We start from the raw sequence: 14,227 nt of genomic DNA on the forward strand, positions 1-14,227 counted from the left end.
TGCGTCCGGAGTTCCCCGCAGCCACCCTTGAGAGATGCAGCGGACAGACCTCCCTTAGTTTCGCCTCGATCCGTCGACTAAGACCTTCGCGGTGCTGTCGGCACACACCGAAGTCTCCCTCGTGCCAGCCAAACAAAAGACACACCCGTTGAGCATCGTCACGTGCGTCAACGGCCACGCAAGTAAATACCCACCGCAACGCAAAGTGTTTCTTATTGGGAAGCAAAAGAAAACTGAAGAAGGCGGCCTGGACAGCACACAACGAATCACACGCCAGGCAACCCTGAAATAAATGCGAAAGGACCAACGCGGGATGAGCAGCACAAACACTCGAGAGCTGCTGCGTGAACTCCACGGTAAACGGATCAGCCCCAACGCATGGGCACTAATTACAGCGGGTGACAGCGCAAAAACCAAAAGTTCCGCAGGGCCGGAAATTGTAGGGACGACATCCAAACCCTCCCAGGATTCGTGTACCAAGACACGCAAATAATCTGTCTCTCGGTGCAAACCATCATCATCCTCATCGCTGTTTTTGCCGCCATTCGTATTGTCACACTCAAAGCCGGTGAGGGAAGGTGCCGCCATGATAATTGCGACATCACCCTGAATGAAAGAACGCAATGCCTCGAAGGGTGCCGAGTGCAGGCATCCCGTCAGGCAGCGACACGCCGCACTCCCAAAGAAAAGCGATGAAAGACCGTAGAAAATGTTTTCATCCGCCATCGTAATATCATCCAGCGGGTTCGCCCTCTTATTCCTTCGGCGCTTCGTCCTTCCCCACAGCAACAGCTGCCACTGCCGTAGACCACGCTCCCGCTACCATCACTCTCACAGAGAGACAGGGAAGAGTGCGTGGAAGTGTGTGCCGAGAACACGGCGACTGTCATCGTCAGAGAAGGCCATCGTGGCACCGTCATCCTTTCAGCGCAAACGTCAGCCAACGTCCCTCGTTACCAAAAACGTTCCTGCAGAGCACTGTACAAATACTCATGTGACTGTGTACGTGTGCTGTGGGAGAGGAGCTAAAAAGAAGAAGAGCACAGGGAGGCACATCAGCACAGCAAGAGGCACAGCTGGATGGAAGCGATACATGCGGCACGGCCCCAACCTCATCAATCACGCACGGTGGCGGCACAAACACATCCACTAACAAAACAAAACAAAAAAACACGGCGGCAGGGTGTGGCTGTGTGTGTGGCGCTGCGGGTGTCTGCCAGCCCTGGCCGCAAAGAAAACAAAACAAGAGGGGAAGAAATGTGTGCTCCGCCCCACAGGCCCTCGTCGCACGCCCACACGTCACGGCTCCCTCAGCGCGCCGTTCGTCGCGGCCCCTCCTCATGCGTGCAGCAGGCGAGGCGCACAGGGCCGTCGTCATGAGCGTGTCGGTGGGTGTGCGAGTGGAGCAGTTGGGCGGGAAACACACGGCACTCCTCACAGGAAGAGTGCCGCAAGAAACAATTAAAAGGAGGGAAGAGTAGAAAAGAAAAAAGTTCCACAGTGATTGCCCCCAAAAACCAAAAAAAAAGGATATGGGATGTAAAATTAAAAAAAAAAAAAATTTTAAAACAATTTTTAAAACAAGAAAGTAGCAAAAAAGAAGATATGGGTGAGCAAAATAAAGAAACAGACGAAAATTAATAACGGAAAAAAAAATTTTTTTTAAGGACACACACTCGCACACACGCGCAACACGCAAAAAAAATTATGAATTACAAACAGAAAGCAAGAAAAGAAAATTATCGTAAGGATAAAGTTAGTTCCAGGAAAATTAATTCCGTGCAGGGGAGGTCGCAAGTGTCCCACGCGGCAGCCAGTCACGCCTCACAGAGCCGCAAACCCCCACAGTCCCAACAGGAGAAGCAGCAACGATAGCAACAGTCCGCTCTCACGCGTGGTGCCGGCATCGCTGTTATTCCCCTGCGACAAATTCCCGAGATGGCTGTTGAGGGCCGCAGCCTTTACGTCCCCGTTCTGTGCTTGGATCTCCTTCTCCTCTCGCCCATTCATTCCTCCTTCTCTTGTCTCCACCGCTGCGTCACTGTCGGACAAGGAAGCGCCACCCACATTTTCACTTCCATCGGAAGATTCTTCTGAAACCACCTGCATTACAGACTCTTCTCCTGAGGAAGTCGTGGCACTGGACACTGTTGGTGTAGATACACCGTTCACACCGCTGCTCCCCAACAACTGTCTCTGTTCTTCCTTTCCTCCACCAGAAGATTGAACCGCGTCTCCCTCAACAGGCCTGTCCACCTCAACTTGAATATTGGCTTTATTCGGGTTGAAGGCGCCAATCTCAGTGTCATCCCACGGGCGGTTGTACAGCAGGACGTTCGTCACAGTCACAGACACGTCTCCTTTGATCTCTGCGCTGCCTCCATCCCCTCCAATGTAGAAGTGGGAGATCTCATTCGACTCACCACTTCCCAATTCACATTGTGCATTCCCCACACGCTGACCATCAACGTACGCGGTGCACTGGGTGCCGTTCCGTAGAAAAATTACCACGTGGTGCGGTGTATCTGTCTCCCCAATGCTGCCGAGCTCCTTAGTGTCTCCATCACCGCACAGCACCTGCCACTTCTTTCCGCTGTCGTACGACAACTCAATAAGTTTGCTTCCTCCGTTACTGCCCGCACGCACGCCCATCAATGGAATGGGGGTGTTTCCCTCCGGCATTTTGTCGATGGACACCGTCGCCACAAGAGTGAAGTTGTAGTTAGCAAAGTGGTACAGCTGATTCTCCCCCTGCCTGCCAACGGGCCACTCCGCCCCTGCGCCACGCCCAGTGAACTTCACACCATTGGAGGGCCCTGTGGCCGCTGCTGCACCGTTATTACTTACTGTGGCGTTCACCCCGAGGTACTCGTCCATCCATGTGCCATCAGAAAAATTGCCCGACAAAAAGCCTACCAGCCCATCCGTGACCTTAACAGCGCCGCAGGCAGTGTCAGGTGAGGGATCCTTCTCAGCAATCAATGACGTGCACAGGTTGGAGACACGGTCATCCACTTCCTTCCAGGTCGCCAGCACCTTCTTCACCCGCTCCAGCTGCTCAGTCAGAAGCACAGAGACCATACCAAGTGATGGTTGCTCACCGCCCTTCTTCTTCTCGTACAGTGCAATCAACTCATCCTTATTACCATCAGTTCCACTGTTGTACAACAGGGAGCTGGCGGCAGCGTCATCATCGAATACCGGACCAATATCAACAATGTGCGTGTTGTCCGTCAGCCAAAGATGGAGTACGCCCTTTTCGTTGCCTTTCTCGGCATACACCGGCAGGGTAACGAGCATCAATTTCCTTTCGTCAATCTCCGCTGTGATGAACCCGCTCCTAACAACCTTTTCACCCTTGTGTTTGTTGCCCCACACGCACGAGAGTGTCCCGAGTGCCTCCGTCCACTCCTCCCCCTTGTCACCGATCTCGTACACCCTGCGGCGGCCATCATCACACGCAGTCATCATCATGAGTTTTGTGTCCTTCCACTCCACAACGGAGGGATCACTGCAGCCACCGGCAGACATCCCCTTCGACAGTGTCCAAAATTTAGTATCCTTCGAGTGTAGGATCAGCGAGACAGTCTTTTCTTCCTCTGCAGCGCCATCACCCTGGTTCGTCTTATTCCTCGTCCCTTCCAGCGGGAACACAAGCGTACCGTCCTCCATCTTAACACCCGATCCACCGCTGCCAACCAGCCTTTTCAAGGGTTCATTTTGATTGACATTGTAACTCCACGGGATAGCGTAAGTGTCATTCCAATAAATTCTGTTATTTTCTCCTTCCTCACTGACGTTCCCTTTCACCAGCATGAGTCCCCAGCCACCTGCCCGAAAATCAGAGGCACCGTCAAAACTGTAGTTCCCAGCAAGCATGTAAATATCACTTCCCCGCACGACTGTTGTTGGTCGGCTCACATGTAAATTCTTCACTCCTTGAGAAACAGCCTGATCCGCTATACGGCAGGCGCATTTCTCATCGGAAGAACATTCCTCCAGTACTTGTGTCTTCAATTCAGTTTTATCCAACTCCTTGCTTGCTTGTTCATCAGTCAACGCCAGGAGCTTCGAGGCAATCCCAGTAAAATCACCTTCTGCCCCCTTTGAGCACTGCGCCTCCGCAACGGCAAACACATCAGTCCCCACTTTCAAAAGACTGGGAACAGAGAGCGAGCTCACTGTTTCTCCATCTTTCTTATCTCTCCAAACAAAACGTTTACGCTTTGAACATTCCGGGGATGACGCCTCACCAGCAGCCGCAGCTCCACTGCCGCAGCAAATCATCACGAAGAGGAGGACGAGCAGCACCGCAGAGTAGGGGAGATTCCGGGACATGTTGGGCCTCTGCGGCTCACTCTCTCTTCCTTCCCTCCTCCTTCCGCTGGATACGGTCACGCGGCGACGGTTGCGTGTGCGGGGTGCCTTCACTGCAGCAACACGTGAGAGCATATAAATATGTGTGTGGGCGGTGTGTGTGCTGTTGGTGCTTTCAGTGCCTTACAATTTCACAGTAGCGATTAGCGCTCGTTTGTAACTTCTTTCCTTTGTGTGGGAGTACGAGAGAAAAAAGGAAAAGGAGTGAAACAGTGAACACCGCGATCCATCCAGAGTGACCGGCATCATCATCTCCGCCGCAGTCACTCTCAAGAATAACAACTCACGCACACAGACAAATGGAACGAGATGGAAGAACAATGAAGCGGGAACATCAAAAACAACCACCAGCAGCAGCAGCAGGAGCCACGCCCGGTACGTCGTTATCCGTCACGCGTCAGGACACACCGAGCAACGTTCACGCACAAAACAACCAACGGGAGGCAAAAGAGCACATCCGCCCTTCACAGCACACACGCGCTGCCACCAGCCTTTTTGCTGTCGTCTCTTCCAACGCACCCGCACATCGCACATCGCCCCGCACAGCCGGAAAATCCTCCGTCGGTGGATCAACAGCGGGAGGAACACGTCAGACCGTGCAGCTGCGGCGCTGAAGCCTATCCGCAATAATACCAGACACCAAAATGCCACACCACCCAATGGCTGGATGCCGCCAACATAACAGCCGCAGCACGGCAAAAAAACAAATCGCGGTCATCCTTCATCCCTCCTCGCAGGGGCAGCCGCAGCAAGAATCGCGTACGTGCGTGCGTCCTCAGCGTTCACGCCGCCCCACAGCGTGCGCAACATGGCGTGTGCATCTGCTCGTACTTTTGTCAGCGTGTATACTTGCAGAGCAGCTGTGCAGCACAAGAGGGTCTGAAGAAAGCAACGGCAGAGAGAGGCAGATAGCACACACGCAAATTACTCATATCATCGCACACACACACACACACACGCAGCCGCGGAATGGGTGCACTCAACCACAAAATCAAAAAGGAAAACAAAACAAAAAGCCGAAGCGTGGGACGACCAGCGCACACACACTCTCATTACTCCCGTAAAGCAAAACACACACACAGGGAGAGAGAGAGAGGTCGCCCACTCAATGCAATAAAAACAAAACAGAAACAGTTACGGTGCTCCGCCCATGCAGCCAGGCAGGACGGCAGCGGTGCGTGTGGTGCAAAAGAGAGCACCAACGGGCCTGCATGGGTGTGAATGCATATATACAATGGGCACATTATTGTGTGTGCTTCGTGGGGTGAGGTGAGGACGAGAGTCCATGCAAGGGGACACACACAGAGAGAGAAGGAAGAGTGTGTGTGCGGGCGGTGCATGGCTCTCTCACACTCACTCTCACGCGGCCACCACCGCAGCCGCAGCCGCACACGCAACAAGAAGAAGCAAAAGAGGGAATGTGGTGTGAGAGACCGCGGTGCTGCCGTCACTGTCAGCTGGTGTCGTCGTATTAATTTTGGTAAGGATTCGGGCTGAAACCATTTTTTCTTTGTCTGCTGCTTCTTCTTCTTGAGTGGCTTTTTTGACTTCTTCTTCGTCGGGTTCTTCTTTGGTATTATTTGCATTTTCCGCCTCCTTCTGCTCGTTTCGTTTTTTTAGCCTTGTCTCGTCCATGGCTTCTTTTTGTAGTTTCTTTGTCGCATTGCCTCCGTTCTTTCCCGCTGCTTCTTCGTCAACATTTTCGTGTGACTTCTCCTTTTCCGCCTCGCTTACGTTTTCTTCTTCCTTTTCTCCCTTGGATTCTTTTCCCGCTGCTGCTGCTTCTGCTGAACTATCTCCGACGGGTGTTTGCACTTCCTTTGCAGCCACTTGCTCCGCCGTTCCGTTTTGCCTCTCTGTTTCTTTTCCGGCTGCATCTCCTCCGGGAGCTAATTTCGCTGGTACCCCCTCCGCCTCTCGTAATCCTGCTGCTTGTGGCAGCACCACTGGACCGGCACCCCCTTTTTCTCTTCCAGCGCCGTCCTGGTCCAACACGGAATTTTGAGGATTCCTGACGTCAACGGGCGAAGCAGGCCGAGAAGCTGTGGTTCCTTGAGCAGGTCCACGGCCGGCAGCGTTGTTTTCATCTCCTTCTCGTTCTTTTGTCGTGCTTCCTGCTTTTTCCTCCTTGACTCTTTCCTTCTCGTCTTCGTGTCCTTTATTTGAAGTTTCGCTGTCTCCATTTCCCGGTGCGGCGTCAACAACCTCGTCTTTACCATCCTTGTCGTCTTGGCCTTCATCCTGGCTCACGTCCCCTTCCTCTCCTTCACCATCTAAAGTCTCTCCAGTTCCGTTTATCGTCGGCCCAGAAGCCTCTGAAAGTTTTCCTAACTCCTGTGCATCTGGTACTGCTCCCGGAACTGACTCCAGCGGTGGTTTCGGTGGTCGTCCGCCCAACGAACCAGTGTCAGTCTCTGCCTGTACTTCCGAGGAGGATCCGCGGGTGCTGTCATCATCGGTGATGTCATCGCCAGCAACCACCGCAGAAAGCTGACGTCTCCAGACACGACGGCCATCCCCAAACGCACTCATACCGTCCATCCCCCGACGCACGCAATCATCAACAGTGAAAGCATCCTTCCTGTCTTCTGTTCTCCTGCCGACCGCCTCCGCGCATTCTTTCCGCAGCTGAGCGTGCCACCGCAAAACAAAATACTCATCCGCACTGCCATCACCTCCGCCAGCAACATCGGCCGCCGCCACACTAACACCGCACCACAGCACGCAGAGGGCACACACCAGCAGCACACGGCCAGTCATCATCATCGCCATCACTCCTGTCACTTGTCTGCAGCCTTCAGCACAAACCAACAACACGTCAACGCAGAGTGAAAAAAAAGGAGAGACATTTCACACAACCACGCACCGTCCCATCCAGCAATGAGAGTAACGCACCGCAACAACAACAATTGGGCGTGCGCCGCTCAACAACAATCAAAATAAAAGAGGAACGCTCCTCGCCACTGCACCGTCCCTCACACCCCCATGGTCACTATTACTGTTATTCTCTCTCCTCAGTCCCTCACAGGCACGCCACGCTCACTTCAACACGCGCCCCTCCACCACACGCAGTCCGTCATGCGCTCCCGCTGCGACGCAACGTACGCCACTTCCTCCCCCAGTCAAGCAGCTCCGTGTCCTCCACGTCCCCCACAATCGCCGCCATGCCCCAGCCGCGCAACACACACAGCGCCACAATGTCGTGCCGCCTATCCTCCACAATCACGAGCGCAACGCCCAACGCGTACTCGCACACGTGCTCCATGCGCTGCAACCACACGCGGACCAGGTTATTCGTCATGGAACGCATCTTGTTGTCCTTCTGCTTGTGGTACCAAAAAGTCGTGTAGCCGGCGGCATCGCAGTGCTGGAAGAAATTCGGAGCAGCAACCGTGCGAGTGTCCGTCTTACTGTACTCGCGGTTTAACGCTTCCAGCAAGAACGGAATCAGCGGCAGCTCATCCAGCGGGTTCGCCCTCTTATTCCTCCTTCGGCGCTTCGTCCTCCTCCACAGCACCAGCTGCCGCTGCCGTAGACCACGCTCCTATTGCAATCACTCTCACAGAGAGGGAGGAGTGTGTGGAAGTGTCGAGAACAGAGCGACTGTCATTGCCAGAGGAGGCCATCGTGGCACCGTCATCCTTTCAGCACAAACGTCAGCCAATGTCCCTCGTTACCAAAAATATTCCTGCAGAGCACTGTGCAAATACCCATGTGACTGTGTACGTGTGTTGTGGGAGGAGTTAAAAAGAAGAAGAGCACAGGGAGGCACATCAGGACGACAAGAGGCACAACTGGATGGAGGCGATACATACGGCACGGCCCCAACCTCAACAATCACGCACAGTGGCAGCACACACACATCCACAAAACAAAACAAAACAAAAAAAAAAAAAAGAAAAAAACACGGCGGCAGGGTGTGGCTGTGTGTGTGGCGCTGCGGGTGTCTGCCAGCCCTGGCCGCAAAAACAAACAAAACAAGAGGGAAAGAAATGTGTGCGCCGCCCCACATGCCCTCGTCGCACGCCCACACGTCACGGCTCCCTCAGCGCGCCGTTCGTCGCGGCCCCTCCTCATGCGTGCAGCAGGCGAGGCGCACAGGGCCGTCGTCGTGAGCGTGTCGGTGGGTGTGCGAGTGGAGCAGTTGGGCGGGAAACACACGGCACCCCTCACAGGAAGAGCGCAGCAGGAAACAATTAAAAAGTAGAAGAGAAAAACCGTCCATGGTGGTTGCCCTAAAGCAACAAGTAAAAGAAGAGAAATAATTTGCAAGAAAACAAAAAGCAATACAATATAAAAAAGCAGCAGGAAATTTAAAAAGAAAACAAAAGAAGTTTGGGAGTCAAAAAAAACTCCCGGGGGGCGAAAAAAAAGAAAAGAAACATCTCTCAGCAAAAGTTTTCATTTCACGTGTCCCCAAAACACAGGGGAATGGGTGTGGGCGTACATTGCCCGCACAAAAATAAGCAATGAAGCATAAGAAAAGGATCGTACTGTTCCACCAGCCCACACAACAACCCTCACATTCCATGCGGCATCCGGCCTGCTCCTCCACTCCTCGTTTGTGCAGTCCGTGGGGCGCACAGCAGCGAGGCCGGCACCGCGTGTGGGTGGCAGAAGCAAACAAGAGGGAACTCGTCATTCACGACGGTGTACAGCAGCCAGACAGTGGAAAACAGAACATAGCAAAAGCACTTCCTAAATTGAGGTGGAGGATTTGCCCACAGGGCGTCAGGCAGAAAAAACACACATACAGGGGACGAGTCGTACCTTTCATCATTCGTGTGTGGCTGCTCCGCACCGCTGCCCAGCGGCACATGCAAGGGCGGTCAGCAGCAGCAGCAGTGGTGTGTGCACCCACGCAGTGGCGATGGCGCTGCTGTCCGACGTGCCGGGATCCTGCGCTCCGGTGGCGGCACTGTTGTTGGCCTCCCTCGTATATGTCGGGTTGCCGGACTGTGAGGCAGCACCGGCCGTGGCTGCACCGGAGGCCCCACCATTGCCGCTGGCGGGAGTGGCTGAGGGTGTTTGCGTCGTCCCGGATGCATCCGTTCTGCCAACCCCTTCGCCTGTTGGCAGCTGCGAAGTGTTACCGGGTTGTGGGTCCGCTGGGGCTATCCCCTGCTCAATAATCTGTGCCGATGATGGGGCCCCACTCGCAGCTGAACTCGAACTGCCTGCAGCCTGCCCCGCTGCGGGTGTCTCCACTGCTGTCACTTGTGCTGCCGACGTTACTGCAGCGGCCTCTTGAGGTTCACCGTTAGCCTTCTCAGGTGCCTTTTCAACAGAAGTCTTTAACGGACAGACGCCTGGGGTGCTTCCCGCAGCAGGATTAGAAGACTTATTATATTCCAGCCACTTCTTGTACACACCACTGGCGTTACTCGTAGAATATTCCATCGTAAACGCGGTTGCATCCGAATTAGATGAATTGCAGGATTCATTACATTTTGCAGCCGAGTACATCCGTTCGGCCGAGAGGCAAAGTGACTCACTGACAAGGCTGGGATCCTCACGTGACGAATCCAAAATAACAACAACAACTTCGTCAGATGTACCACTTACAGTGTATTCTTCACTGCCCACCTGAACAACATTATAGCTTACAGTCTCCTCCGCAACAACAGTGTAGCCTCCATTGTTCTCCTGATCAACATTGTAGTCATGAGCACCCTGTACGAGTGCACACTTATTCCAATTTGTCTGGCCGGGGAAGCGCCATTGCGACTTATTCCCACTGTTTGCACACGAGACCTCCACCAACAGGTTCACAGCAGGCCCTACGAAATACAAATCATTTGAATGTACAGCAGCCCCCGTCGCAGCCGCAGCCGCCACGCACACAGAAGCGCAGCAGCACAACAGCGCGGGGGACAACAGGGCGCACACCTCACGGCGCAGTGCAGTCGCCGTCATCGCAGTGGTCATCATCCTTCCTAGAGTTGCTGGGGTCAGTCCGTTGATCTGCACACGGAGTGGGGAAGTGAAAGACAGAACAAGAGAGAGAGGGAGAGAGAGGCGCAGCATAGACACACGCGCAAAGAGAGCACACAGCATGGCAAGAGGCAGCCACAGCCCACAGACTGCGAGGCCGCACATACACACACACGCACACTGCCAGCAGTCACCCCACCATGGACAAGAAGGAGAGATCCACAACCTCATCCTCCTCCACCTCATTCTCACAGCCAACGGATATGGCCACGTCCCCGCAGCCAGCACAAGGCGCCCACACCCACACCACCAGCCACACGTGGAAGCGGATCCTCAGCCATCCACGACGCGGCGACATGAATTTACACTGCCATCCCGCCCTCAACGGGATGCCGCGCCTCACTCCATGCAGTCACACGAGGTGCACCACACCCACAGGAAAAGGAGAATCGGGCTGCGCACTCCCTCCCTCCTCCCTTCTCCACATGACCACGGAAGAAGACAGCCGCCGCCACACGCAACTGCAAGCATGCACCACAAAAGAAGTATTCAAATCCACTGCAATGTGCATCTTGTGTGCGTGTGTGGTTGTGTGTGCCTGCAGAAACACAAAGCAAAATATTAGAAAAAAGGGAGCGGAGTATGCGGAGAGACGCACAAAAATGTACAGCGGAGGTGCATGGCGGAAACAACAACTAGAAGACCGCTCAAACTCATGACTGCACTGCAGCCCGAGCAGCGGCAACCCACACAAGATTTATTTAAAACAAAGAAAACCATCCCCTTCATCCTATACAAACCCCATCGCACAAAATAATTATAAATGAAAAAGAAATCGTCCATTACTGTTCCGCACAAATTTGAAAATAAGAAAAATCGCCTGGCTGCCGTGTGGCCCCACCAAACTGTCTGCATATATTTTGCCCACAAAATAAAATTAAAAGATATTTAAATGTCTTTCAACCGTCCGACCCTCTGCTTGTCCGCACATCGTTTACATTTCACAGGGTCATCTGCGTGTTGCTGCTCTCCTCAGCCCTCTCATCGGCGCGTGAGGGCGGCCCGCAGAGCACAGTCACTCGTGTATGTGTGGGGACTGAGAGAAGCACGCAGACATGATGGGAGTCGCGTCACTCCATCGGGAGAGCGAGCACAGCAAAAGAAAACAAATCATCAGAGGGGAAAAGAAATGCTCACGAGGCCGACCATAAAAGAAATGCCGGCGCGTGAAATAAACACGCAAAGCACGAAAAAATTCCTCTGGATAGCGGCAGGGTGTGGCTGTGTGTGTGGCACCGCGGGTGTCTGCCAGCCCTGGCCGCAAAAGCAAACAAAACAAGAGGGAAGGAAATGTGTGCTCCGCCCCACCGGCCCTCGTCGCACGCCCACACGTCACGGCTCCCTCAGCGCGCCGTTCGTCGCGGCCCCTCCTCATGCGTGCAGCAGGCGAGGCGCACAGGGCCGTCGTCGTGAGCGTGTCGGTGGGTGTGCGAGTGGAGCAGTTGGGCGGGAAACACACGGCACCCCTCACAGGAAGAGCGCAGCAGGAAACAATTAAAAAGTAGAAGAGAAAAACCGTCCATGGTGGTTGCCCTAAAGCAACAAGTAAAAGAAGAGAAATAATTTGCAAGAAAACAAAAAGCAATACAATATAAAAAAGCAGCAGGAAATTTAAAAAGAAAACAAAAGAAGTTTGGGAGTCAAAAAAAACTCCCGGGGGGCGAAAAAAAAGAAAAGAAACATCTCTCAGCAAAAGTTTTCATTTCACGTGTCCCCAAAACACAGGGGAATGGGTGTGGGCGTACATTGCCCGCACAAAAATAAGCAATGAAGCATGAGAAAAGATCGCATTCCTCCACCAGCCCACACAACATCCCTCACATTCCATGCGGCATCCGGCCTGCTCCTCCACTCCTCGTTTGTGCAGTCCGTGGGACGCACAGCAGCGAGGCCGGCACCGCGTGTGGGTGGCAGAAGCAAACAAGAGGGAACTCGTCATTCACGACGGTGTACAGCAGCCAGACAGTGGAAAACAGAACATAGCAAAAGCACTTCCTAAATTGAGGTGGAGGATTTGCCCACAGGGCGTCAGGCAGAAAAAACACATATACAGGGGACGAGTCGTACCTTTCATCATTCTTGTGTGGCTGCTCCGCACCGCTGCCCAGCGGCACATGCAAGGGCGGTCAGCAGCAGCAGCAGTGGTGTGTGCACCCACGCAGTGGCGATGGCGCTGCTGTCCGACGTGCCGGGATCCTGCGCTCCGGTGGCGGCACTGTTGTTGGCCTCCCTCGTATATGTCGGGTTGCCGGACTGTGAGGCAGCACCGGCCGTGGCTGCACCGGAGGCCCCACCATTGCCGCTGGCGGGAGTGGCTGAGGGTGTTTGCGTCGTCCCGGATGCATCCGTTCTGCCAACCCCTTCGCCTGTTGGCAGCTGCGAAGTGTTACCGGGTTGTGGGTCCGCTGGGGCTATCCCCTGCTCAATAGTCTGTGCCGATGATGGGGCCCCACTCGCAGCTGAACTCGAACTGCCTGCAGTCTGCCCCGCTGCGGGTGCCTCCACTGCTGTCACTTGTGCTGCCGACGCTACTGCAGCGGCCTCTTGAGGTCCACCGTTAGCCTTCTCAGGTGCCTTTTCAACAGAAGTCTTTAACGGACAGACGCCTGGGGTGCTTCCCGCAGCAGGATTAGAAGACTTATTATATTCCAGCCACTTCTTGTACACACCACTGGCGTTACTCGTAGAATATTCCTTCGTAAACGCGGTTGCATCCGAATTAGATGAATTGCAGGATTCATTACATTTTGCAGCCGAGTACATCCGTTCGGCCGAGAGGCAAAGTGACTCACTGACAAGGCTGGGATCCTCACGTGACGAATCCAAAATAACAACAACAACTTCGTCAGATGTACCACTTACAGTGTATTCTTCACTGCCCACCTGAACAACATTATAGCTTACAGTCTCCTCCGCAACAACAGTGTAGCCTCCATTGTTCTCCTGATCAACATTGTAGTCATGAGCACCCTGTACGAGTGCACACTTATTCCAATTTGTCTGGCCGGGAAAGCGCCATTGCGACTTATTCCCACTGTTTGCACACGAGACCTCCACCAACAGGTTCACAGCAGGCCCTACGAAATACAAATCATTTGAATGTACAGCAGCCCCCGTCGCAGCCGCAGCCGCCACGCACACAGAAGCGCAGCAGCACAACAGCGCGAGGGACAACAGGGCGCACACCTCACGACGCAGTGCAGTCGCCGTCATCGCAGTGGTCATCATCCTTCCTAGAGTTGCTGGGGTCAGTCCGTTGATCTGCACACGGAGTGGGGAAGGGAAAGACAGAACAAGAGGGAGAGGAAGAGAGAGGCGCAGCATAGACACACGCGCAAAGAGAGCACACAGCATGGCAAGAGGCAGCCACAGCCCACACATTCCACAGAATGCGAGGCCGCACATACACACACACGCACACTGCCAGCAGTCACCCCACCATGGACAAGAAGGAGAGATCCACAACCTCATCCTCCTCCACCTCATTCTCACAGCCAACGGATATGGCCACGTCCCCGCAGCCAGCACAAGGCGCCCACACCCACACCACCAGCCACACGTGGAAGCGGATCCTCAGCCATCCACGACGCGGCGACATGAATTTACACTGCCATCCCGCCCTCAACGGGATGCCGCGCCTCACTCCATGCAGTCACACGAGGTGCACCACATCCACAGGAAAAGGAGAATCGGGCTGCGCACTCCCTCCCTCCTCCCTTCTCCACATGACCACGGAAGAAGACAGCCGCCGCCACACGCAACTGCAAGCATGCACCACAAAAGAAGTATTCAAATCCACTGCAATGTGCATCTTGTGTGCGTGTGTGGGTGTGTGTGCCTGCAGAAACACAAAGCA

The 14,227-nt window shown here is 54.1% G+C and overlaps 4 protein-coding genes and 1 pseudogene across 4 annotated transcripts, besides 8 other annotated features; all 5 read right to left on the minus strand.

Annotated features, from left to right (window-relative positions):
• Positions 1-2,641: a sequence feature (heterozygous, Esmeraldo-like haplotype).
• Positions 1,541-1,581: a sequence feature (AT_rich).
• On the minus strand, positions 1,825-4,452 carry Tc00.1047053509115.20 (trans-sialidase, putative; the record flags this gene model as incomplete). Its single annotated transcript, XM_802757.1, has 1 exon — positions 1,825-4,452. One exon carries the CDS (start codon positions 4,450-4,452, stop codon positions 1,825-1,827), a length of 2,628 nt encoding a protein of 875 aa, XP_807850.1.
• Positions 2,642-6,374: a sequence feature (areas not merged during assembly with more than two copies in the genome that could not be assigned to a particular haplotype).
• Positions 5,737-7,149, minus strand: Tc00.1047053509115.30 (mucin-associated surface protein (MASP), putative; the record flags this gene model as incomplete). The annotated part of the gene is made up of 1 exon (XM_802758.1): positions 5,737-7,149. The coding sequence occupies one exon, from the start codon at positions 7,147-7,149 to the stop codon at positions 5,737-5,739; it is 1,413 nt and encodes a 470-aa protein (XP_807851.1).
• Positions 6,375-6,805: a sequence feature (areas merged during assembly that could not be assigned to a particular haplotype. This can correspond to areas where the two haplotypes were merged or to regions with more than two copies in the genome that were merged during assembly.).
• Positions 6,806-14,227: a sequence feature (areas not merged during assembly with more than two copies in the genome that could not be assigned to a particular haplotype).
• On the minus strand, positions 7,379-7,906 carry Tc00.1047053509115.41 (annotated as a pseudogene).
• Positions 8,244-8,279: a microsatellite.
• Tc00.1047053509115.50 (mucin-like glycoprotein, putative) lies at positions 9,154-10,308 on the minus strand (the record flags this gene model as incomplete). The annotated part of the gene is made up of 1 exon (XM_802759.1): positions 9,154-10,308. One exon carries the CDS (start codon positions 10,306-10,308, stop codon positions 9,154-9,156), a length of 1,155 nt encoding a protein of 384 aa, XP_807852.1.
• Positions 10,351-10,395: a sequence feature (GA-rich).
• Positions 12,445-13,599, minus strand: Tc00.1047053509115.60 (mucin-like glycoprotein, putative; the record flags this gene model as incomplete). The annotated part of the gene is made up of 1 exon (XM_802760.1): positions 12,445-13,599. The coding sequence occupies one exon, from the start codon at positions 13,597-13,599 to the stop codon at positions 12,445-12,447; it is 1,155 nt and encodes a 384-aa protein (XP_807853.1).
• Positions 13,641-13,686: a sequence feature (GA-rich).

This window comes from Trypanosoma cruzi, genomic scaffold, assembly GCF_000209065.1.
Source record: "Trypanosoma cruzi strain CL Brener 1047053517151 genomic scaffold, whole genome shotgun sequence".
NCBI classification, from domain to species: domain Eukaryota; phylum Euglenozoa; class Kinetoplastea; order Trypanosomatida; family Trypanosomatidae; genus Trypanosoma; species Trypanosoma cruzi.